Source organism: Enhydra lutris, unplaced genomic scaffold (genome assembly GCF_002288905.1).
Source record: "Enhydra lutris kenyoni isolate GAN:26980312 unplaced genomic scaffold, ASM228890v2 scaffoldscaffold26, whole genome shotgun sequence".
Taxonomy (NCBI): domain Eukaryota; kingdom Metazoa; phylum Chordata; class Mammalia; order Carnivora; family Mustelidae; genus Enhydra; species Enhydra lutris.
The window spans coordinates 3,253,496-3,280,127 of record NW_019154110.1 but is presented as its reverse complement, the minus strand read 5'-3'; the positions used below and the strand labels follow the sequence as shown (position 1 = coordinate 3,280,127).

Genomic DNA, 26,632 nt, shown 5'->3' with positions numbered 1-26,632 from the left:
GTGATCTCTCTCTCTGTCAAATAAATAAATAGAATCTTAAAAAAAAAAAAAAAGTACAGATGCCTTAATTAGATGCCAAAACAAAATTAGCCAGGAAAACAATACGAGAAGAATGAGACGGGACTAGCCTCACAAATATTACAACACTCTAAGCAGCTCCAGCAACTAAATACAGTTATTGGCAAATGAATAAACAAACAGAACAGAATTAGAATTGAAAGCCCAGAGGCTTTAAAAGGATAAAAACGGCATCAAATTAAGGGGTAGAGAGAGGATGGAAAGGAAAAAAATGTGGGTAAGTTGGGTAGCCTTCAGGGAAAAAAGGTAGATCCATGCCTCATACCCTATGCCAGGATAAATTCTAAACAGATTACAGATTCCAATAAAAAAATCAAAGCCCTACAAGTATTAGAAGAAAAATGGAAGAATTCTTTCATAATTAGAGAAAAGTCTTTCTACTTAAGAACTAGAAAAAATTTCAAATTTTACTATATCTAAGTAAAAAATTTTGCATAGCAAGAAAAAAGCATATCACAGATAAACAAAAGACTAAAGGAAAAAAATGCAATTTATATAAAAAAGGGCCAAGGTAAGGAGTACCTAGAAATTATAAGAGAAGAAAAACAAGTTAAAGATATGAATATACAGTTCACAGAAATGATGCTCAGCCCCACTCAAAGTAAGAAAATATTACAATGAGATACTTTACCTATCAAATCGTTTATCAATCAGACTGGTAAGTATCCAGTTGTTTGATAAGTATATTGCCTTGGTAAAACTAACGGGAAATAGGTTCTATCAGATATTGCTGATGTGAGTATAAACTGGTATAATCCCCAAAGAAGATAATTTGCATTACATACTGAAATTACAAATGAATATTTTCCTGACTCAAAAATTCTACTTCTTTGGGGCATCTTGTTGACTCAGTCGGTAAAATATGCAACTCTTGATCTCAGGGTCATGAGTTCAAGCCCACATTGGGTGTAGTAAAGCTTACTTTAAAAAAATTCTACTTCGGGGCACCCAAGTGGCTCAGTTAAGTGTCCAACTCTTGATTTCAGCTCAGGTCTAGATCACAGGGTTGTGAGCTCAAGCCCTGCATTGGGCACCATGCTGGGCATGGAGCCTACCTAAAAAAAAAAAATTCTACTTCTAGAAATATACCTACAATTATACAAGCATATATGCAAAATAATGTATGTACAAGATTATTTATTATATTTTTAATAAAAGCTTGGAAATAATCAGAATGTCCATTACTAAGGACCAAATAAATCATTTATACAACAGAATTCTATGCAAATATTTTTTAAATGCAGAAACTCTTTAGGTATCAATATAGAAAGATTACCAAGACATATTGTTAAGTTAAAAAACAAAACACTGTGCAGAACAATATGAGTAATAGACTAACGCCTCTGCAAAAAAAGGAGGAAAATAATATAAACTCAAATTGGATTGTAAAAAAAAAAAAAAGGTTTCTGGAAGGATAACTAACAACTAATATAGAAACAAACTAAAAAAACTGGTTGGGGGATACAGGAGAACTAGAAGGATGGAGAACATGATGGAAAGAAGACTTTTCACTGTATACCTTCTTATATTTTTGATTATTTAGAAAATGTTTTTTATGCAAAGATGATTTTACAATAAAAAATAAAAATACAGATAATTAGACTCCAGTCTCAGAGAAACTGATCTTGCATGCCTGGAGCAAGCCTAGGCCCATACTCCAGTTTTAAGAGCTGAGAGCCACTGCTATAGAATTTCTTCAGCAAATCATAATGGCTTCCTATCTCTTTTCATGGCACTGGTAAATATTGTTTCCAGTCTTTATGTTTTGTTTTTAATGGAGTTTTGAGAGACTACATTAATAATCCCAAGGAGATCTGGAGGCTAAAAGAAAAAATGTAGATGCACCAAGAAAACACTGCAGTAAAGGGGACTACATGTTTCCAAAATGGCTCTGTCTGGTCTGGCATCACAACAAGCAACCTGCACTTCTCTAAATAATGCCTTTAGTACAAACACATTTCATTCAAAGCCATCTGAGCTTCATGGCTGTTGATTTAGTCATTATTTTGATATGCCTACAAGGCTAGGCAAATCATAGGTACTAATTTGTGGCTTTAAAACCAGAGCTAGACTCTTCATTACCAAAGAGTCATAATCAATAAAGAAGGGTTTAGGGGTCTGTAAAAATCTAAAGACCGACCACACAGAATTCTGGAGTCAACAGTTTACGCAGAATCACTAGGTAAATAATCTTATAAAACATCCACCATACTCAGGACTCCGTAAGGTGGTGTTTTACTATTTTTCCAAGATAGGAGTAGGGAAGGAAAAATGTATGAAATAGATCTGCCTTAATTTTTATCAGCCAATCCCAGGGTCAGGACACGGATCTTAGATACACTATTTGAAAGATCATTAAAGCAAAAAACAAAAGCCAACAGCATGCTTACAATTTGTAAGAAATATTATCTAGGCTCTTTTCCAGAACTGTTTACAGAACTTTTATGCTTACACCCTACCATTTTACTATAATCATAAATGAAGGCAAATCATGCAGGAAATATGGCCTCAACAAGAGAGATCATTCCAAGCTTGAAGGAAGAGAATTAACACATACTGGACAACTGCTATGTGCCAGGGACCATGGCTTGCATTCTTCTAACTAATTCCTTATTTGATCCCCACAAAAATCCAATGAGGAATATATTTTAAATCCCAAACTGAATCTCAGATAGGTTAAGCATATTACCGCATATCAGAGAGCTGTAAGTGATAAAGCCAAAACTGAAATCCATGCCTAACTCCAAAGACTACTTTTTCCTATTACTCTCACATACCTCTCTTAAATAGGAATCCTTAGAAAAAAGGGGTAGATAGGAGATAACTTAAATGCACTTAGCAAAATGAAACCCCTGCATCCAACTCACTCAATGAATATTTAAGTAACAGGGTTGCCTGGGTAGCTCAGTCAGTAAAGTGTCCTACTCTTGGTTTTAGCTCAGGTCATGTCAGGGTTGTGAGACTGAGCACCATGTTGGCTCCGCGCTCAGCGCTGAGTCTGCTTGAGATTCGAAAGAAAGAGAAGGAGAGAAAGAAAGAAAGAAAGGGACAAAGAAAAGAAGAGAAGAAGGAAAGGAAAGGAAGAGAAGAAAGGAAAGGAAAGGAAGAAAGAAAAAGGAAAGGAAAGGAAAGGAAAGGAAAGGAAAGGAAAGGAAAGGAAAAACAGCTACTGTGTGAAGCACTAGGCTAGACACATTTACTTGAACAGACCTGAGAGCTTAAGGAACCTGTTCTGGGTCACACACCTGTTAAAAAATGAGAAGACTAGAACTCAGTCTGATTCCAAGGACCATGCTCTCAACTACACTTTAACTGGCTCTCTGAAATTCAAAGGAAAACACAAGTGAAGCATTAGGTTTGTCCATGGCAGTGAAAAACTTAGGCCACTTTAACTCTATACAAACAGTTTTGAAAGGAAACTGTTAGTTGACTGGTTCCTAGTCATGGAACCCACTAGTAATGGGCCCACTGGATGAAAAAGGGAAATGCTTTTTCTTTTCTCAAAGTAATTCATACTTTGATACATATCCATCTGTATTATGTATAGTCTTAATAAAGATTAACTGCGTTGATAATAAATATTACCACCTAATATTTGCTTAATGCTTTTCATGTTTTCCAAAATGTTTTTACATGTTTATTTTAAGTGACATAACTAACCATCAATAGCTTCCGATCTTTATTCCTACAAAATAAAGCCAAAAGTCCTGGCCACTACCGAAGATCCCTTACAGCCCTGCCTTTCCAGCTTTATTTGCTACCAATCACACACAAGATACTATGTTTCAGCTACACTGTTCTTTGAGGATTCTACCTTTGTTCATGCCACTGTACATGGAATTCCCTTTGTCTAGAATGGTCTTCCCAATCAGCCATCTGATAAATTCCTATTGTTTTTTAAGAGCTGGTTCAAATATCTTCCCCCATGAAACCTTCATCTTGTTGAATTAGTTACTCCCTCCTCTAAGAGGGAGTCCTAGAGGACTAAAAAATCCTTTTTTACACACCTGTGACACAGGATATACCATAACTAAACATGTGTTTCTTTTTCCAAGAGACTGAACACTTTGTAGAGACTATGTCTTTCTCTTTTTTGTATCCCTAGTGCCAAAGTCCTAGCAGATATTAATATTTATGAAATGAATAAAAGAATGAATTGTATAGAACATTAAATTGAGAATTAGAAGATGTTAAGTGCAAGTCCCATATTAAAATACAAAGTTTACACCTCAGTTTTTTAGTTGTAATTAATTTTCAACTCAATTCTACATTTACTGCGATGACTGTGCTTCCTAATCAGTTTAACAGATGGAAATATTCTGAGAGATCTTTAGAATGGTCACAAAAAATCCAAATAATTGTTATTACCTCCTCCATCATGACATCTTGTGTGGCTGAGATTTCTCCTCTGGTCGCTCCACTGTGTACCAGGTTCCGTAGTCGTATACAGAATTCTCTCATCTATGACAGAAACTTATTCAGTACTCCAAACAGTTAACCCAACTTCAATATAAATGAGCCTAGTAGACCAGTACTAGTTCTTTTGAAGTGTAACTAAACCAAGACCCAGGGCAAAGTTCATAAAAACATGTATGTATCTCCCCAACCAGTCCACTTAAAATGGCCAAAACTTTCCATACAGGGAAAAAACATGGCTTATTCCCAAAGAATTCTAGAGGGACCTGTTCCTGCTCTGCAACTAATGATACCCTCTGTGCCAATATGGGCCTGGGTATGGGGAAAACGTCTGATTCCATAATGCCTATCACCCCTAGGAAAAGCAGGAGACTTAAGATTATTATGCCACTAAGTCACTCTAGTAGATTTTTATTTAGAATTTTACTGCTTGTTCACTTCTCCTTCCTTACCAAATCATTATAACAATAGCTATGCCAACCTTATAGTTTTCATTTTTGTTGTTTTCAATTTTGAAAGTACCTGAGATAAAGATGAGTCTTAAATCTAACCACAGTGCTCTAAAAAGGATCTTGCTCTCCTCTAAAATGAAATCCAAAGATATACTATTAAGGATCTTTTAACCTGTGAATAAGAATTCTGAGTTTCCTGGGTGGAAAATAACCTACTTCTAATATTGGGGAAACACATCTATAGTTTATATTAAAATCCAATCTTTCTCCCAGGGGTGACAAATCCAATCTCAGCCTTGTAGATCAAGAGAGGCGATTCTGGAAACTCCCAGTTCTCAAAAAAGAGGTCTGGCTAGTGGAGTAGCATCCAACCTTTCTTGGGGGGTTGCCTGGCTGGCTTAGTCAATAGAGGATGCAACTCTTGATCTCGGGTTTGTGAGTTCAGGCTCCACGTTGGGTACAGAGTTTACTCAAAAAATTAAAAATTTAAAATTTAAAAAAATATAAATATATATATATATATATATATATATATCTCCCACCTTGGGAAAATGGGTTATGTAGTGAAAAAGAATGATTCACTAAGATAACTGAAGCAATAAAAAGCAGTTCAGTGACTACATCAAATCTTTAGTGGGTGGATAAACTATACTGATGTGGTTTGGGGACTCCTCAGAACTCTGCATACTCTTTAAGAAAGTCTCACAAATAATTCTCTCTGGTTTTACTAGAACATAAAATTCTCCCAGCCACTAGAACCCAATGGGTTTATGGCCCATATTAAGCATGGGACTTTCTTTCCTCAGTACCCATAAGAAAACATTTAAATTGGGGCACCTGGGTGGCTCAGTCAGTAGGGCAGCTGCCTTCAGCTCGGGTCGTGATCCCAGGGTCCTGGGATCAAGCCCCGGATCGGGCTCCCTGCTCAGTGGACAGCCTGCCTCTCCCTCTCCCTCCGCCTGCCGCTCTGCCTACTTGTGCTCTCTCTCTCTGTCAAAAAAATATATAAATAAATCTTAAAGAAAAAAAAAAAAAGAAAACATTTAAATCAATAGAAATAAAAGTGGAAGTTTTTTAAAAAGAAAAAAAAAACCTCTCTAAGCTCAATTATTTTTGAAGTTAATATGTAGCTACATTGCGTGTGAAAGACACTGAGTAGCTACCTCGTACATAAACTGTACACTGAAATGCCCAGGAATCCCTCTTGAAAATCAGTTAAGAGTTTTAAGGTAAGTACACTAAATTCAATCCCACCCTGCTCCATATGCTGCACCTTGTGATTCAGAATATCATTCATCCTTCTGGTTGCCTCTGTTGTATAAGATTCAGGGAAGCATTTCTTAGGGACGACACCATATTTTTCTAAAAGAAAACACATTTTTGGTGTTCAATAAGGTAAAAGCATACTCCAGCACTAGAAACTGTGGCAAAAATAGCTATCGCTTTAAAGAACAGGCCATAGTTTGCTGGTCTAAATCAGAAAACTTAACGATCTTATGCTTCATATTAATAAACAGGTCACTGAATCTGGATATTTATCAATAGATCTAAGAAAGAATTCTGCTCTTTTTATCCATAATACTATGTAAAGAGCTCAGCATGATGAGGTTTTCCCAAAAGACACCACTTTTTTGAACGAGGATATTATTAAACAGCTGCAGTTGTTATTAAACAGCTGTGTCTTGATTACATTGATGGACAAAAGATAAACTTTTTCATAGCAAGCTGGTTCTACTTAATACAACCGTTTCTTCCCCAACCAACTCTTCACAGTACCTATCTCCTTACCTTTCATTTAAGAAAGGTACTTAAAAGGTGAGAGTATGAGATAAAAATTCTCAGAGCTAACTGTACATCCTTCTGGGGGACTGATTTTACCCTGCATATAACCACCAAAGAGACAGTCCATGCCCAACTACAGGGCCTTGCTTGATCATGCTGAGTTTCAGTTCCATTAGAGAAAGGCTCTTACCAACAATATTGACAAGCATATCCCACTGTCCGCCATCATTCGCAGGATTCATAAGCAAATACTGCACCAGCCTACCATCCTCAGGCTCCTTCTTCTGGGCTGTTTCCACAAAAGCGTTTAAGAAGAAATAACAACGTTCAACCTAGATAAAAGAAGTTAAATAAAATTAAAGGAAAAGAAAGCTAAAACTTTTATTGGCACTAGCAATACAACAGGAGTTTGGGCCTACCATAGCCCCACCACAGTAGGTATTTTTAAACTAAAGTTGGTAATTAAGTATCAGTATCTGGCTTCATAAGAATATTTAAAGTTTCTTCTTATATTTCTATAGCTACATTCCAATAGTTTATCCAAACCATGCACTGCTTTATTTTGAAACAAAATCTGATATTTAGAGTCTTAATCAGTAAATATCTAATGAACACTTATATGATGTACATTTTAAAAATTAAAAAATTAAGTAAAATTATTTACTGTTTTTCATATAAGTACTACCCAGAGATGGGAAATTAGGTCCTAGAAAGACCAAATAACCTAAATAAAGATGGTAAAAGGAGAAATTACTAAAAACAAAATAAAATATTTTAAATAAGTTAAGAAACAAAGAAGCAGTAGGTGAGTCAGTAAGTAGACTTATTATTTCCTTGCAAAAAAGTAGCCACCTACCAAACAAAAGCAGTTCTGCCTTTGAAGAGTCAACCTTTGATACTTTGGAAATCAGAATAAGTGGTGTCCCATCTATAATGGAAGGCAAACTACAACTGGAAAAGCAAGAATGAAGAGACAGTCCCTATCAAGGTTGATACTAAAACAAGAAACTTGCAAGATCAGTCCCCTACCTTGTCCCAGAAAAAGAGATAAGATTGACTAAACTCAAATTCTTCAATATTTAATTTTTTCATGAATGGAAGTCTCATAACATTCAGACAAGAAAAGATCCAGCATCGCCCTGAAACAAGAAAGCAAACCAAGAAATTAGACTGAGTGTTCACATAGATTACAACATTGTCCTATCCCTGTTTCCCAAAACTGAATGCATGAGAAGATCTTGAACAATTTAAAACTAAATCAGAAAGAACAGGAAGATTAAAACAACACCAAAACAAGAAAGGTAGGAATTAGCATTTGAAATATATATGCAAAGACTTAATATCCTTAACATATGAAAAATTCTCCTTACATATCATTTAAAGAATCCAATACAAATCACCTAAGAAAATCACATTAGAAAAAGAAATATGGCTAGAAAGACATGAGCAGAGATCATGAATACATACTGGCCAAAAAAGATACAAATGGCAAAGAAACATTTTCAAAATGTTAGGTGGGGATACATTATTTTTTAACTGATTACGCCCAGTATTGGGATGGATTTGGGAAACAGCATTATTATACAAGTCTGGATAGAGATCTAAACAGGTATGAAATACCAATATATGACAAAAGCTTTAAAAAGACCCCACCCTTTAATCTGGAACATACAGTATATGCTTCAATATAAGATGATCCTAACATAATTCAATCCCCAGTCTCCCAAGAGAATTAAAAAGAAAAAGTTGTTGGGATGCCTAGCTGGCTCAATCAGTAGAGAATGCGACCCTTGATCTTAGGGCTGTGAGTTCCAGCCCTGCATTGGGTGCAGAGATTATTTAAAAAATAAAATCTTCGGGGGCACATGGGTGGCTTAATTGATTAAGCATCCAACTCTTGCTTTTGGCTCAGGCCATGATCTCACTGCGAGACAGAGCTTCGTGTTGGGCTCTGCACTGGGTGTGGAGCCGGCTTGGAGTTCTTCCCTCTACCTCTGCCCCCCTTCCCTGCCCTTGACCCCTGCACACAGGTTCACACTCTCTCTCTCAAAAATAAACAAATAAAATAAAATCTTTAGGAAAAAAAAAAGAAAAAATTGTTTAGCTAACTGGATCATACAGACATTAAAAAATAGAGATGAAATAGTAAATGTCCACCTACAACATTTAGTAATTTACATATATCCAGATATTTAAAGTCATGTTAACATTAATAAATTGATGTAGCATTGTTTTTTTCACTTTCACATATGTCATTTTCACACTGATTCACTCTTCACTTGTATCTTGGTATCGTGCTTTTGCCATCATTAGACCCACTCTTACAATTAGAACACATCATCTTTCTTCCATCTATTATGTTTGAGTCACAGCAATGTTTTGAATTCATGCATGATGCTGTTCCTGAAAACTGTTTGCCAGTGCCAATTATACAATCATCTTCTTAACTTGTCTGGTAAGCAGATTATCATGAACTCTACAATGTTACCATTACCTGTACTGATTTAAGTGATCTTTGGCCTATTTATAATGATAGCCAACATTTCCATGTGAGGTCCTGTCTTAGGAATATACTATGTTCAAATTTTTCACCTTTTTAAAAAACTGATTCAATCCAATGATCTCTATAAGCATCCAAAACTAGCACAGATTGAGGTCATTTCAGAGTAAAGTGCTTGCCAAATTGTATTTTACTTCAAAATAAATTAGCCAAGAGTGCTCATCACGAGGATCTCTGTAGGGTAGGGTAACTCTCTCTTTCCTAAAGGAAAATTCAGAGGGAAAAACCTTGACTTCTTTTTTGGGCATAACTTCTTTACTGCTATGAACTTATGTTATGCTATATTGGTAAGTGAGAAACGTAGACAGGTTACCTAACAATATGTAAGGTATCCACCTATATTAAACACACACACACACACAGAATAAAGACCTGACAGAAAAAAATATATACTTGTTGGTATTTTGCAAATATTCTACACTGAAGAACAATAATTTTGTGGGACCCCTGGGTGGCTCAGTTGGTTAGGTGGCCAGCTCTTGATTTCAACTCAGGTCATGATCTCAGGGTGCTGGGATAGAGCCCACGACAGGCTCCACACTCAGAGGGGAGTCTGGCTGAGGATTCTTTCTCCCTCTCCTTCTGCCTTCCCCCTGCCCATGTGCCCCCCTCAAAATAAATAAATCTTTTTTTAAAAAATAACAATTTTGTAACAAGAAAAAACAATTAAAAATAAGTAACTATAGCGGTTTTTGAAAGTCACTAATGACTTAGCTCATCTTTACCTTGGGTTTGTCTGGATGACACCTCTCTTATATTATTATTATAAGTATATTATACTTATATATTATTTATATATATTATATATTATTTCTCAGTAAAGAAAAAATCTGGATGAACTGTTAATGTGAAAACTGCATGAAAATAAACTACATAGCTCATGTGGTATTGGTATCTGTTGTAAATAACAGTGTTACTACAGAATATATAAGACCTGATCTATTCCAGAGGTCACTGAAATCCGGACTGTGTAGGGCCACTGTGACATTACTAACTGGATCATTTGTAGCCTGACAGTCCACACCATCCCAAGCACATCCTTCTATGGCAAAACAGTAATTATGGCAAGGTCATGACTTTTTTTTTCCTTAACATTTAAAAACCAATTTTACTGAGGTATAATTTACATACAACAAAATATATCCATATGAAGTGTACACTTTGAGTTCTGACTGGCTCTCAGCAAGGACTGATCTGCTTTCTGTCAAAACAGACTGGGAGTAGGGCGCTTCGGTGGCTCAGTCAGTTAAGTGTCTGACTTCAGCTCTGGTCATGATCCCAGGATTCTGGGATCAAGCCCCACATCGCTCATTCTGCCCAGTGAGGAGTCTACTTCTCCCTCTCCCACTTCCCCAACTTGCGCTCTCTCTCTCTCAAATAAATAAACAAAATTAAAAAAAAAAAAAAAAAAAAAGACTGGGAGGGGCGCCTGGGTGGCTCAGTGGGTTAAGCCTCTGCCTTCCACCCAGGTCATGATCTCAGGGTCCTAGGATTGAGCCCCGCATCGGGCTCTCTGCTCAGCGGGGAGCCTGTTTCCCTCTCTCTGCCTGCCTCTGCCTACTTGTGATCTCTGTCAAATAAATAAATAAATAAAATCTTAAAAAAAAATAGACTAGGAATAATTTTTAAATGGATACACTTTACAAAGTTCTTTTAGTATGATTTTGTTATAAGAATGTCCTCCTTATTTAGATTCCTGGATAACCAATGTTTCACCGTAGCTGTTTTTCTGACAGCAGTGCTAGACAACAGAACAAGAGCTCTTGAGGAGTGAGGCATGAGAATTGATTATTTTTCTGTATTACAAACTGGTCTATTGGCAGGAAGTGAGCCCATTAGCACATCTGCTCAAACTGCAACCAAAAAGCCTACTTAAAAATAACATCGTGTCTTTTCCATTTCATACATTTGTGTATGGCCTTCAGGGCAAGAACATTTTGGGGAGTTTCTGGATCATGAACATTTTTGCATGGTTCCCTTTGTACCAAAACAAGGTATCTCCAAGACACCAGGCTAAAGTCACCTAACTTCAGGACACCATAAGTGAATTACATTCAAACAGATGACCATGGACTTGTCATTTCAGTGCTTAAAACATACACTATCAAGGCACAGAGGACCAAAATAAGTCACAAGGTAACGTCCTTGGATCTGCCTTTTCCTGTGCCTGTTCTCTGGAAATTTACTTCAAGTTCTTTCAACACAAACTTCTACTCAAGACCACTCTTAAGACATCAAAATGGGGGCGCTGTCAGGAAGGTCCAGTAAAGTGTGCAAGGAGCTGTGAGACCTCACCTGAGCTCTTCTGGTTAGTGACTGGCTTGCCTTCCTGAGTCACAGCGTGCTGGAACACATGCTGGGCACCCTGTACCGTGGCCCTCTTCAAACAGATGTCCAGCAGGTCGTGGGTGGTCCCGACATTCTGGGCAAGTACGAACTGAGGGTCGGAATTCAGTTTCTGAATCAGAGCAGCTACCTTCTCCGAATTCAGCCCTGTTGGAAGACCAAATGGTATTTCTAACACCAAAAGGAGGCTTTAGAGGGCCGATCCCGGACTCCCACTGCTTGGCTCCAACTTCGGGGAACCGACCATCCGGAGATGACCCTTGCGGCGGCGAAGCCCTTTACTGGCGACCTCCCCCAAGTGCTGTCTCCCTCCAAGACCGCTCCAGCCCGCCCTGAAAGCTCCATTCCCGCCTTCGCCCCCGGTCCCAGGCCCGGTTCTCTCCCCGCCGCCGGGCCTCCAGGGCCCAGCTTGAGCACCCCCCAGAGAAGACCCCGCTAGGGCCTCAGCGGGGAAGAGCGACGCCTCACCCGCGTTGTTCATGGTGGCCACGCCGCCTGCCTGGGGACCGGTAGCTTCGGGGTTCTCAAGGGGAGCACCGGGGTTACACCACGGCTCGCTGCCTCAGCGGCCGGACCTGCCACTCGCACTCGGAGCGCCGGAAAGAGGGAACCGGCTCGGTGGCGGCGGAGGGCTGAGGCCCAGAGAAACGGGGTCCGCGGAGGGACAAAACTCCCCCTCGCGTTGCTGAGTCAGCGCCGTCTGGGCTGGCCCCGCCCAGGGGAGGGGCGACCGGGCGGGCTCTTGACTCGGTCTATCCCGCCCGCGTCCCTGCTCCCCCTCGGCGCGGCCGGGAGTGGGTCCCACGCGACCCCGGCTCCCTGGCCCACCCTGCTCCCGCTTCCTAGCTGCCGGGGTGGCTGCGAGATTCCGTGCTGGGCCCAGAGCCCGAATACTCTGGCCTTGGGGACTGAACCCAGTAAGCCTTTCCAGAAACCTTTAGGGCGCTCGAGGCAGCGGGGTGGAGGGGAGGGGCTGCATAATTAAGCGCAGGCTTAGGATCGGTTGACTGTCTTCACACACACACACACACACACACACACACACACACACACACACACACACACACACGTTCCCAAAGTCTCTTCCTGTCTGCATCCTTTGCTGACCATTCACAGCATTTTCGATGGCAACTTGTTGCTTGGATTCTAGTCAGAACCAAGTTCTTGTATTTGAGGGAAAATTGGAAGCAAGCTCTTTCCCACCCACTCGGGAGCTACTACCACGGTTCTACAAACACACATCTGCTCACTTCAAGAAAACTACCCATTCTGGGCTTCAGGGAGTCAGTGAATGTTTCCTGCTTAGCCCAGCATGTGCTAGGGGCTTAACTAAGGGGAATGACAGAGGTCCCTCCTACGCATTAACCGTGGATCGCCAAACCCTCTCCAAAACCTGCCAGTGAGCGTCCCTATCCTCTCCGCCAGCTTTCGGGACAACTCAGATGTTTTAGAAGGCTTTGAGATTTCAAAGCCTTGTTATATTGTTTTTCGTGCTCTGAAATTCTCAGTCTTTAATGAGATGTTGGAATGGGACCCACAGATGATAAAGCAAATAGAAATGTATCTGCCTTATTGAAAATCCTTTCTGCTACTCAGAAGTGTGAAAGTCTATGGTGGAATCCGGAACCTAGGTCTTAGATTGAGAATCACGACCGGTTCTAAGGAACTCTATTATCTCAAAAGATCCACACTCAGATACTAGTTGTTTGAGAAGTACAATCTCTATGTCCCTACAGAGACATAGCTAAAGTTTGGGGATATGACATAACTGTCTCCAACAGAACCCATCCTATTTTGAGATGCTTCTGATGTCCGAAGAAAAGGAACGGGCTGAAGCTATGCTGAAAAAAAGCCATTGGTCCTTTCACAAAATGATGTCCAAGCACCCTGCCCAATTCGACTTACAAAATTTTACTCAATGTCTTCCAAGGTACCAGGCACAGAGCAAGCCGCTGATGATACCAAGATCCACAAAGCTTAGGCTAGCCCTTAAGAAATTCACAATGTGGTGGGGAGGATACAAAATAACTTTTAGACAATCTGTACTAGCATACCAGTAGTATTGTAGTAACAGTGAGGAGAGAGCCGTGAATTAGGGACAGAAGTGCCTGAAAAAGAGATGATGAGTGAGCATGATCTTAGAGTGGATGGGATTTTATAAGGCAAAACCAACCAACCAAGCAACCAACCAACCAAACAAACAAACCAAAAACAGAGGAAGGGCGCACAAGGCACCAGCAAAGGCACCGAACATTAAAGCACATGGCGAGAACTTGTTAAAGAAACTGTGCATCATAGTCTGATGTGGTTAAGAACAAAGAAGGTGTCGAGATCAGGGGCGAGGTATAGAGCTGGAAAGGTGGGTTTGGTCAGGATATGAAGGCTTTTATACGCCATGCTCCAGCATCTGTAGTTTATCCTATGGTTAATTGGAAGAATTGGCTTTTAAACAAAGAAGCAGTATGCTTAATTCTGTGTGATGAAAGAAACCCAATGGCGATGAGGAGAGTGACGTAGAGGGGAGAGATTCTGAAGTTAGAGAAACTAGTTAGGAAGCTGTTCCAGTAGTGCCTTTGGGAAACGATCCTTAAACTGAGGAAATGGAAGAGACGCAGACAATCTGGAAAGTTTTCAGTTGAATGAGAAGCTGGATGGCAGTGTCTTTAACCCAGAGAGGGAATACAGGAAAATAGATGTTTGGGAGTATGTGATCAGGGAGATAATGAATCCAGTTTGGGCCTTGGCAAGTTTGGGGCACCCACAGGACCCTCAAGAACAGAAGGACAGGAGTTGAATGAAAAGATGACTAGAGATTAAATAAGACATGCCAGTCTTGGAGCCATGAAATTCAACGAGGTTGGCAGAGGGAAAGAGTAAAGCAAAAAAGGACCGAAGACCAAGCATAGTGCCCTGGGTGGCAGCATGCAGCTTTGTAGGGTGTTTGAGGCACAAGGGTGCCAGGCTGAGTGGGGTGAATAGGACCTGAAGCCCAGTCCAAGCTCTGCTTGCCAAGCCACGGCCCCTGGCCCAGGGCTGTGCTCAGAGTATGGGGCATCTTTTACTGTTTATTACAAGGAAGCCATATTGGGGTACCATTAACTCTAGAAACAGCAACATTTAAGGAACGGGTGAAGACAGAGGAGCCCGCAGGAAAAGACAGAAAGAGCAGACAGAGAGGTAGAGGAAGACATGGAGTGTTATGTCTTGGAATCTAGGAGGGCAATGAGAAGATGGTGAAGGGGACTGAAAGTTTCAGAAAAGTTTGGCAACTGGATCATGGGTGAGCTTAGAGAGGAGAACCACACTGCAGGAAGCAGAGAGGGAAGAACTAGCAAGGAAGCTCTTTGGGGAGAAAAGGAAAACATGTCCACCAGGAGGATGAAAGGCAGGAACCAATAGAGATGCCAGATGCCAGAAGGGTATAATGGCTAGAGTAAGAACCCAGAAAAAGAGGAGGGATGGAACCTCTGGGGAAGGTGGAGGGGCCAGTTTTGCAGCCAGTGCCACCCTTTGCATGCCAGTGATTACATTTCCCCACCCCATGCCCAGAGATTCCTATCAACACTTTGCCAGGTCTCTTACTCTGCCCTCATTGTCAGGGTGGTACCCTTAGTACCAGCTTTCCACTCAGCAGCTCACACCCATGTATCCAGCCCCCGTGTGAGCACAGAGATGGAATGCAGAAGAAAACTGGTTTTCCAGTGGGTTCACCCCAAATGACCCACCCAGCAAGAGATTTCCCCAAGAATAGAATTTTTAGGACCTATCCCTCTAACTCTGTCCAGAAGAGATGTTATTGGACTCGGTCACACCTCATAGAACAAAGCAAGCAGAAACAATTCTAGTAGGAAGTCCCCAATATTAGCAAAGAAAATCTTTATAAATCCTGTGAAGTGGGGCCACCTGTCATTGTAGATGGGCCAACCGCCTGTTGCTCCCATGGGTTCTCCCCAGTTAAAGCAAACAGGACCAGTCTCAAGGCAAATTCTGCGTCCTCACTCCCTGTTCTGTGCTGTCCACCGGTCTTTGACATGTTTTTCACCTGCTTCTACTTTGATGGAAAAGACCAGATTTTTATGTTGGGTGGAATTCTGGATTAGGATGTAACCCAAGTATTCTACATTTAAATGTTGTCCTAGTTGAACCCTCCTCACTGTTGGTGGGAACTCAAGCTGCTGCAGCCACTCTGGAAAACAGTATGGAGGTTCCTCAAAAAGTTGAACATAGAGCTACCCTACATCCCAGCAACTGCACTACTGGGTATTTACCCCAAAGATACAAATGTAGTGATCTGAAGGGACACCTGCACCCCAATGTTTATAGCAGCAATATCCACAATAGCCAAACTATGGAAAGAATCCAGATGTCCATTGACAGATGAATCCATAAAGAAAATGTGGTACACACACACACACACACACACACACACACAAAATAATATCACGCAGTCATCAAAAAATGAAATCTTGTCATTTGCCACTACATGGATGGAACTAGCGGGTATTACACCAAGCGAGCTAAGTCAATCAGAGACAGACAATTATCATATGATCTCACGGATATGTGGAATTTCAGAAACAAAACAGGGGATCATGGGGAAGAGAGGAAGAAATAGAACAAGATGAAACCAGAGAGGGAGACAATTAATTAAGAGACTCTTAATCATAGGAAACAGAAGATTATTAGAGGGGAGGGGAGTGAAGGAATGGAGTAACTGGGTGGTGGACATTAAGGAGGGCATGTGATGTAATGAACACTGGATACTATATAAGACTGATGAATCACAGACCTGCACCTCTGAAACCAAGAATACATTATATGTTAATTAATTGAATTTAAATTTTAAAAATAAATAAAAATAAGATAAATAAATAAATAAATAAATAAATAAATGTTGCCTTAGTTAACGCTGAGATTTGCTTTGATCAGGAAGCCTTCTGATAGTTCATCAAACCTGACAGTAAGCTTCTGAGGTCACATTTTGGTGCTCTGCTGGGCCAAATTCAGCTCCTAGATGTATTACTTGGCCTGCGTGGTGTTTTAAAATTTTTGAGCCAATATTTAGAATCAAGAGGTTTTGTATACAAATCTGGGCTACTGGCTTCTTTTGAAAATATTGTTTCCCCACGATAGTCATTTCTCTATCAAAAGTGAAAAATATTGTTTCCCCATGGTAGTCGTTTCTCTATCAAAAGTGGAAAAAAAAAAAAAGAACTACAAGTGAAGGGATTCCATATAAACTTCTTTATATCAAGCTTGCTTCACTCATTTATATGTATTACATTTATTTATGTTTGAGTATTTCATCCCCTAATTTTGGGTGACCTAGGTGCAGTTTGGGAGGACTTCTCTCCTTCTATACTCCTGCCTACCCTTGCCTCCCTGAGATGAGTAATGTCAACAGGAGGGGACTCGGATAAGGCTTTCAGATACTGAATCTTGGGACTCTTAGGGCCCAAAGGAGCCAGTATTTCTTCACTACATTTTTCCTCCAGACGTACCCATCTGAGTACAGGTAACTGACAACTTCAGGACTTCTACCTTCCCTGCCATTCCCAAACTCCATGTAGGCTTAATCTAGCCCTGCTACCCCTCCTTCAGATTCAAAGTTGACATCAGTTGTAAATCATGTCAGTGCCTTTTTTTTTTTTTGAAACATTGTCCATGTTCTAAAACAACATTGTTGTATCAGCCATATTATACCTTCCTCTGGATATGACGTTTCTGCCACTCCCTCGCTGTTCTGGATGCTAGCTACTCACAGAGCATTCCAGGCAGAGGACACAGCATACGCAAAGACAAAGAGGCACAAATGGGTTTGAGTGTGATTTAGAAAAAGTTTTGTGAGTATTTTATTTATACACATTTGAAATAGTTCATGATAAACTATCAATAACACCTTACTGCATGCACAAAATCTGAAGCAATGTGAAGCCTTCACAATGTTTAACATTTGTCAGAGAGGACATACTTTCAAAGCTGTTGGTGGCTAAGTCAATCAGAAAGTACTTATGTAGAAAGAAAGGAAGGAAGGAAGGAAGGAAGGAGGAAAGAAAGGGAAGGTGGGAGGGAGAGGGAAGGAGGGATGAAAGAAAGAAAGGAGGAAAGAAAGGAAGGGAGAGAGAGAAAAAGAAAGAGAAGGGAAGGAAGGAAAGGGGGAAAAAAAAGAAAAAGAGAGAGGAAGGAAGGAACGAATGAACGAATGAACTACTTTTGCTGTTGCCACATGGCGGAGCCATTTTAGCTAGTAAAATAGTATCCTCCCTGCAATAAATTTACATTTACAACAAAATAGTCTTGCTAAATACTGCTTCTAAACAGTCTTGAATTATGGATGTTTTTAACCTCGTGTGAAGTTTTCAGGAACGTATCCCTTGTGTAAAATTCAACTGCGCTAGAATTTGGTGTGACAAGAGTAAATGATAGGGAGAAAGAAGACATATAGGGGTAAGAAATAAGGTTGGAAAGATTGTTTATAGACAGATTGTGAAGCACTTTGAAGGTCATGCATCTTTTATTCATGGGGCTATTACTATATCCAGAAAATTCCCCCATAGGTAGCAAGGAGAATGGGAGAAAATTATCTTCAAGTAATATTGCCTGTAAAGGCAATAGGTTAGTATTATATTTCTCCCAAATATTTCATTTCCCTCTTTTCCTTCCTTCCTTCCTTCCTTTCAGTTATTCAACAGCTTATTGAACTATCTACTATTTGGCAGCAACTACACGAAGCACCTGAAATACAAAAATGAATAAGACATTGGTCCCTGACCTTCAGGAGCGTCAATCTAGTAGAGAAAATAAAAAATAAAATCAATCATTATTTTTTGATTAATGCAAAAAATATTCATTGAGTACTTACTATGTGTCAGGCACTGTGTTAGATGTAGAAATACACAGGAAAGACAGACAGACAAGATTCCTGCCCTCCTGGTGTCTACATTCTACTGCAGGAGACATAATAAAGAAATGCAGATAATTTCAATAGCGATATAAAGAAAATAAAACATGATGTGAGAGCGACAGGTCAGAGATACGTATAGCATCAATAGCCCATCTGAGGAAGGGACCATTTGGGCTGAGCCTGAACGGCAATGAAGAACTGGCCTGTGAGGATTTCTGGGAAAAAGTAGCAAGAAAAGGGAAAAGCAAGGGCAAGGGCTTCAGTATAGAAACAAGCAGCAGCCAACAAGGCCAGAAAGAACCCAGCTTCCTTCTGGCTCCAGGATCTGCCACACCCAGTGTTAGTACCATTCTTGGCCTTTACCCCCTCATGCTCCCTTTTTCAAGTCCAGTGGGGGAAAGTCTGGTATTTTCTTACTTCCTTCTATGAGTTAAAACCATCTTTCTGGAAGTTTCTGGCAAATTTCACCCTGAATTGTACTGTCCACAATGAGGTCATGTGCTTTCTCCTGAACCGGTCGTTGGCTAAGGGAAGGGGATTTACCCCCTACATCCATCTATCGGGTCTATCCCTGTTGCAATACTCAATTCCCCAAATTGCATTGCTTCTCCTGAGTGCAGGATGGGTGGGATGGCTGTGGGATGTCAACCTGCCCACTACACCAGTAAGATGTTTAGATTTTATTCTGAGTACAATGGAAAGGAGTGAAGAAATGTGTTCTGGTTTATGTTTTTAAGGATACACTGAAGATATATGTAACACATTTAATTAAAAAATAATATTAAAATTATACAAAGAATTCCTAACTATTAGTAGGAAAAAGATAAACAACATAATAGAAAAATAGGGGCGCCTCAGTGGCTCAGTCAGTAAACGTATGACTCTTGATTTCAGCTGAGGTCATGATTTCAGGGTTGGGAGATTGAGCACCACATCGGGCTCCAATGTGCAGCAAAATCTGGTAACTATCATTTTAACAGTTTCCTTCTTTTAGTTAATAATACATTATGGAGCTTTCCCCTTATAAAATCATACAGATCAATATGACTATTTTTAATTATTCCAGAGTATTTCATTGTATGGGTGTAATGTTATTTGTTAAACCAATCCCCCTGTTCATGCCGTTTCAATCATTCATTTTAGGTTCCTGCATGGAAACCTGTGTCGAGTCCCTCATGAAGTCCCCTGTGGAGCTCTGTGCTGGGTGTGGAGCTGGCTTAAGATTCTCTCTCTCCCTTTCCCTATGCTCCTACTCCCACCTTCTTGTTTTCCCTGTATTTAAAAAAAAAAAGGCAAAATAGACATTTCACCCAAAAAGAAGCATGAATTGCAAATAAACAGTCATGGTGGAAATGGAAAATAAAATTGTGATAAGATGCCACTTAATCAGTAGACAGGTAAAAATTTTAAAGGCAGACATTAAAAATACTGTTGATGATTCTTACAGACAGCTTGTGAAAGTATAAATTAATATTGCCACTTTGGAAGACATTTGTCAATATTTATAAAGTTAAAGTCACATGCACTCTATAACCCAGCAACTTTATTCTTTGGTGTATATTCTATTGTATGTTCATACCATCCAGTATGGTAGCCACTAGCCACTTGTGGCTGTTTAACTTTAAATTAATTACAGTTAAATAAAATAAAAAATCTAATTTCTCAGTTGTAGTAGTCGCATTGGATAGTATAGATTTAGAACATTTTCATCATCACGGTGAGTTGTGTTGGACAGCCCTGCCCTGGAGAAATTCTTGCATATGTGCACTAGAAGTCATAGTCAAGACCATTTATCTGAGCATTGTTGGTGATTGCATAGCACCTGGAAGAATTCCAACAGTTCATCAACAGGAATTTGCATGAATTGTGACACATTCATAAAATGGAACACTACACAGAAGTGAAAATCAACATAGATAAAATTCAGAAACATGATATTGAGTGCAAAAAACAAACTGCAAAGCAAATGGCGTGTAAATCTAAGGATTCAATAACAAGCAAACTTAATGCATTGTTTAGAGATGCCTACATGGGAAAAGAATTAAAACACAAAACAAAACAAAGGAAGGGACGCCTGGCTGACTCCGTTGGTAGAGCATGGGAGTCTTGATTTAGGGATCATGAGTTCATTGGGTGTAGAGATTACTTAAAGTAAAATCTTTTTAAAAATTTTTTTGAAAAACAAGGGAAAATTAAACACCATATTCAGGATAGTGTTTACCTTTGGGAAAGAGACACAGTCTGCTTCAAAGTGATAGGCAGTATTTTATTTCTTATACTGGAGGCTGTTCACTTTATTCATTATACCTAATTTTACACATTATCTATAATTTTGTGTATATGAAATATTTCTTCTTAAAAAATTACTCTAGGGGCGCCTGGGTGGCTCAGTCCATTAAGCAGCCTACTTTGGCTCAGGTCATGATCTCAGGGTCCTGGTTTTGAGCCTGAGTTGGGCTCCCCACTCAGCAGGGACTTTGCTTGTCCCTCTCCTTCTGCTTCTGGTCCTCCCCCAGCTCATGATCTCTCTGACTCTCTCTCAAATAAATTAATAAAATCTTTTAAAAAATTACTCTAGCTGTAGTGTAAATGATGGAGTGAAGAGAGACAGGAAGGTAAGCAAGAAACCTGCCAGGCAACAAGAATTTGATCAGGCAAAAGGTGAATGGTGGTCTGGATCCAGGAGGCAGCCATAGAGAAGAAAAATCATTGGCTATATATGGGATATATTTCAGAGGCTGATCACCCAAGCCCTAACCCTAAGCCCGAACCTAACCTTTATGCTCTGGTAGAGCTTTGCACATGTAAGGTAGAGCTCGCAAAAGTAATATCTAAGTCAGACTGGGAGCTTTAGGAAAAGCTTCTTGGAAGAGATGACAGATCATCTGAGTTTGGGACAATCACAAATGCCTTAACTGATGACTGAGGAAAGGCATTCCAGGTGGGTGTAATGACTTATAAAAATATTTTAAGGCAACAAGTTGCTGTTCGGGAACTGAGGACATTGAGCACGGCTAGAACTAAGAGAAGGCAGGTGTCAAACATGGAGGACCAACTGTGCCTCCTGAGGGGTTGAGACCTTATTCCGAAAATGCAGGAAAACTGCCTCCATTTTTCTTTCCCTTTTCCAGGGAAAGAGGAAATCCCTGTGAACAACAAAAGAAGGCACCAATACAATGCTCTGAGTCAATCTAGTTATGGGGAGGTCTTGATCGGGCTCTATTCTGAAAATGCTTCTCTTTGTACTAATCATTTTTTACAAAATGATCACCAAAACCTATATTTTGTGAAATCACAAAAAGAATGAAATGAAGAGGAAAGGGGAAAAAAAGCAAATAGAAGAGAAAATGACAGAGATGAAAAAGAAGAAATTGAATCTGAAAGAACATAATTAAATACCATTGGGAGAAGAAATAAACCTGGCCAACAGACACATGAAAAGATGCTCAACATTACTCATCAGGGAAATACAAATCAAAACCACAATGAGATACACCTCACTCGTTTCAGACTGGCTAAAATTAACAACACAGAAAACAACAGGTGTTGTTGAGGATGCAGAGAAAGGGGAACCCTCTTACGCTTCTGGTGGGAATGCAAGCTGTACAGTCACTCTGGAAAACAGTATGGAGTTTCCTTTAAAAAGTTAAAAATAGAGCTACACTAGGACCCAGCAATTACACTAGGTATTTATTCAAAGGATACAAAAATACTGATTTGAAGGGACACATGCACCCTGATGTTTTTAAGAGTATTATCAACAATAGCCTAATTATGGAAAGGGGCTGCATGTCCATCAATTGATGAATGGATAAAAAATTTGAGGTGTATATATATATACATATATGTATATATGTATATATATATATATAATTTGCAATGATGTGGATGGAGCTAGAGTGTTTTATGCAAAGCAAAATATGTCAGTCAGAGAAAGACAAATACCATATGATTTTTTTTTTAAGTGATCTCCACACCCGATGTGGGGCTCGAACCCATGACCCTGAGATTAAGATTCTCACACTCCACTCACTGGGTCAGCCCAGTGCCATCATATGATTTCACTCATGTGGAATTTAAAAAACAAAACAGGGGTCCTTGGGTGGCTCAGTCACTTAAGCATCTGACTCTTGATCTCAGGGTTATGAGTTCAAGCCCTGTGTTGGGTGTGGAGCCTACTCAAAAAAAAAAAAGAAAGAAAGAAAGAAAGAAAGAAGCAAAACAGATGAACATGGGTGGGGGGCAGGAAAAAAGAGAGAGGCAAACTGTAGAACAGATTCCTAACTACAGAGAACAAACTGAGGGTTGCTGGAGGGAGATGGGCAGAGGTGCCAGGATGAGTTAAATGGGTAATGGGGATTAAGGGGGGGCACTTGTGGGGAACACTGATGTTATGTGCACATGTGAATCACTAAATTCTACTCTTGGAGCCAGTATTACACTGTATGTTAACTAACTAGAATTTAAATTAAAAACTTGAAACAAACAAAAATGACATCAAAAAAATAATAAATACATAAATACACCACTAAGACCGTAGATCCTTGTTTCCTTTTAAGAATGTTGTTAGACTGGTTTCCCTTAAACCCATAAAGAACAGAACCAGAGCTTTCTGTAATTCTTCTTTTGTTCGTGAACTGCATTCTTCACTGTCTGAAGCAAATACTGAAGTGTTTTAATTATGGCATTTTTGGCCTCTCTTAAGAGGCTCTTTTTGAGGTGCATAAAAAGCGTCAAATGAAAAGGATTTAAAAAATCTCAGTAATAAAGTTAACATGTAGGAGTTGATGACCCAAAAGCAATGTGTATCCTTTATAAAATTTGTAAAACTTATAAAATATAAATATATTTTATATGAAATAAAATATAAATATATTTTATAAAAAATATAAAATTTATAAAATATCCTTTATAAAATTGGACCCTTTCCAATGTGTATCCTTTATAAAATTTTTCATTTGATTTTAATTTTTATACCTCATCTTATTTTTCTTTCATTTAATTTTCTTTCTTCCCTAATCCAAGAAGAATAATTCATCAGATAAGAGTAAAACTGAACACATTCACAGGGCAAACGAAAAAACTAAAAAAAGACAACATGCCTCTCACCCTGAAAGTGAGTGAAAAAAAAACTGGTCCCTCTTTTTACGACTAAAAAAAAAAAATGTTTCTTAAAAGCTGTCAAATAGAAAACCTGATTTTTTATGTAAAATAAGAAAGGCAGCGTGGAGTTAAGAAGCCAAGGTTTGAAGTCCATTAAGTCTGGTTTTAGTCCCAACTCCTATTTATAGGCATAAACAATAATTTAAACCGAGAGTCCATTTCTTGTTCTGAAAAGTAGGGTAGCGATTGTAATTCCCAAAATTTAGTGAGCGCTTACTATCCCACGATCTTATAATGGAAAAGCCTTTGTTCCTGCATTTCCTCATTTATAAAATGGGCATGGTGATAGAAGGCACCTGCTAACTCAGGGTCATGGTAAGGATTAAATGAGCCGAGAGGTTAAGTAACTTGGATATCATCACATAGCTAGTGAAGTAGTAGAGTTGAGATTTACCCCCATGTAGTCTGATTCCAAAAGCTGTATATGCAAGCTCATGAGATATAAGGGGCGCCTGAGTGGCTCAACTGGTTAAGCGTCTGCCTTCGGCTCAGGTCATGATCCCAGGGTCCTGGGATCGAGCCCCGCATTGGGCTCCCTGCTCAGTGGGGAGCCTGCTACTCCCTCTGCCTGCTGCTCTCCTTGCTTGTGCTCTCTCTCTCTCTCTCTCTCTCTCAAATAAATAAATACAGAATCTTTAAAAAAAAAAAAAAAGGAGAGACAACGTAAGTGAAAGCATTTTGAAACTGAAGTACTTTAGATATGTCAGCCTAAACAATAAGCATGCAGATTTATAAATTGTTGTGTGTCATATGTCATTTTTCCAATTTGCAACAAAGCAACCATTGTGGATATTCCGTTTGTGGATGGTTCAGGTTTATGGGTGCTTTTGTTCTAGGCTTTGACAAATGGGATATAATCAGGAAGTTTGTCTTAGACATTTACATATGCAGCTGTTACGTTTTCACACTGGCCCATTTTAATTTGTCTGATAGTAGAAAATCATGAAGACCACACAACAAGACAAAAATGGATCAATGACAGAAGCTTTGGAGGGTTGAGTGATAGCATTATAGAATCATAAAACACGTCACACCTGCATTTAGAGTAATAGAAGATATTGTACAGAAATCTTTAGCCGAAATATAAACTCGTTAATAAATCAGTAAATATTTTCTTAAAAACAAATATGACACATCTCAAATTGAGCAAAGTCCTTTAGACTGGTGATTTCCAAGTGAGCCAAGTTTGTTATTAAACACTTTTATGAGTACCATAACTATAAAATTCAGGAATTCAAGGCTATGCTGCTTTAGCAGAAGCAAAGTTTATATCCTCTTTGGCGGAATGTTTTAAATTATGCCCTTGAGCGGCCTATAAAGCCTACAAATGGCAGCTAGAGTGAAACATGACCCATGTGGGACTGAGAATCTGTTGCAGAAGAAACACACAGTTTGCAAAATTCCATACAAGGAGGTGGTGAGGCCTCCCAAGAGGTGTTTCATTATCAGTCATTTTCATATGAGGACTCCCAGGATCTTAGAGATTATCTTTTGGTCTAGAACCTCAGTCTGGAATCTCTGGAAGATTATGGGACATCCCGGAGCTGAGCAGCTCATTAGCGCCAGAGCAAGAACGGAGGCAGGCGTGTTTTCTGAAGCAACTGTTCATACATCTGGTAGCTTCACATACAACTGGTAGCTCAAACTTTCCATGAGCAACTTTGAATATACACAGCAGAATTGCATTGCAAACTACAGGAAAGCAATTACCTCCTTTAGCACCAATCAGGTTGGATGATACAAGTGGGTTTGGCTTTAAGACTCAAGGATGAAGTTCCAAAGTTAGGCAAACATTGATTATCATCAACATCCTTGGAAATTCACTGGGGAAGTGTTGCTTCAGGGACCCAAACACCTCCTCTGAACAAACACAGCAGAGAAGGTTTTCCTTCCAGAACGGGAAGAGATGGCTGTCTCTTTGGTTGGGAACCAAAGTAAGTAGCTGGCTTGCATTCAGGAGCTGTGTTGTAAGAAAAGTGCACATCCTTGGACACTAGACTCGTCCTCCGCTCATGAGATGCTCACGCTTTAAGAATCATGAGGGAGGGGCATCTGGGTGGCTCAGTGGGTTAAAGCCTCTGCCTTCGGCTCAGGTCATGATCCCAGGGTCCTGGGATTGAGCCCTGCATCAGGCTCTGCTCAGCAGGGAGCCTGCTTCCCTTTCTCTCTCTGCTTGCCTCTCTGCCTACCTGTGATTTCTGTCTGTCAAATAAATAAATAAAATCTTTAAAAAAAAAAAAAAAGAATCGTGAGGGAACTTGCTGATTCTCCTCCTCCTCTTTTGCTCATATCAAGCCACATGTTCTTTGACTCGAATGGCTGGCCTCTCCCAGTACTTTCCCATTGTTCTCTCTCCCTGCCTTCCATCCTCTCTCCCTCCTTCCTCACCCCTGCCCTTTTTTTTTTTTTTTGCCCATTTTTCACTCCCTCCCTCCCTATCTCTCTGCATCTACCTACAACTTGAATTAATTCAATTAGTGTCACTAATAGGGATTAAATCAGTCCATGGATGTTTGTTCCTACCATGTAAGAAGGACTGTGTAAGTCAGTTGTTAATGTAAAGGTAATTTTTCCTGGTGGTTAAAAATTCAGAAACCATACCACCTGGGTCTAAATCTGGTTTAGCCTCTAATAAGCTGTGTGACTCAAGGCGCACATGACTTAAATTTCTCTGCGCCCTAGTTTTCCTCTCCTATAAAATGGGTATGATAAAAATAGGACCCTTGCTGTGTGGTTGTTATGAGGATTAAGTGAAATGTAATATATTTCAGGTGCTTAGGACAGAACAAGGTAAGTATGTATAGGAGTATAACTATTGTTATGTGATGTCCCTGTCTTCAGGTCACTCAGAGAACTCAATTTTGACAGTTCCAAGTCATTGTGTGTGCTAGTTTAATTTCTCATCTTCTGTCTTCCTTCTTCCTGGCATAT

The 26,632-nt window shown here is 39.6% G+C and overlaps 1 protein-coding gene across 1 annotated transcript in view; it reads right to left on the bottom strand.

The window, feature by feature from the left end:
* The window catches only part of LOC111151732 (bleomycin hydrolase), a 46,696-nt gene extending 34,378 nt beyond the window's left edge, over positions 1-12,318 (bottom strand). The window contains exons 1-6 of the mRNA XM_022509901.1: positions 12,103-12,318; positions 11,584-11,781; positions 7,758-7,867; positions 6,919-7,060; positions 6,220-6,308; positions 4,447-4,539 (exon numbers count right to left, since the gene is read on the bottom strand). Coding sequence (XP_022365609.1) covers positions 4,447-4,539; positions 6,220-6,308; positions 6,919-7,060; positions 7,758-7,867; positions 11,584-11,781; positions 12,103-12,115 — 645 coding nt within the window. The 5' untranslated portion in view covers positions 12,116-12,318. The remainder of the gene's footprint in view (positions 1-4,446; positions 4,540-6,219; positions 6,309-6,918; positions 7,061-7,757; positions 7,868-11,583; positions 11,782-12,102) is intronic.
* Between the last annotated feature and the right edge of the window lie 14,314 nt (positions 12,319-26,632).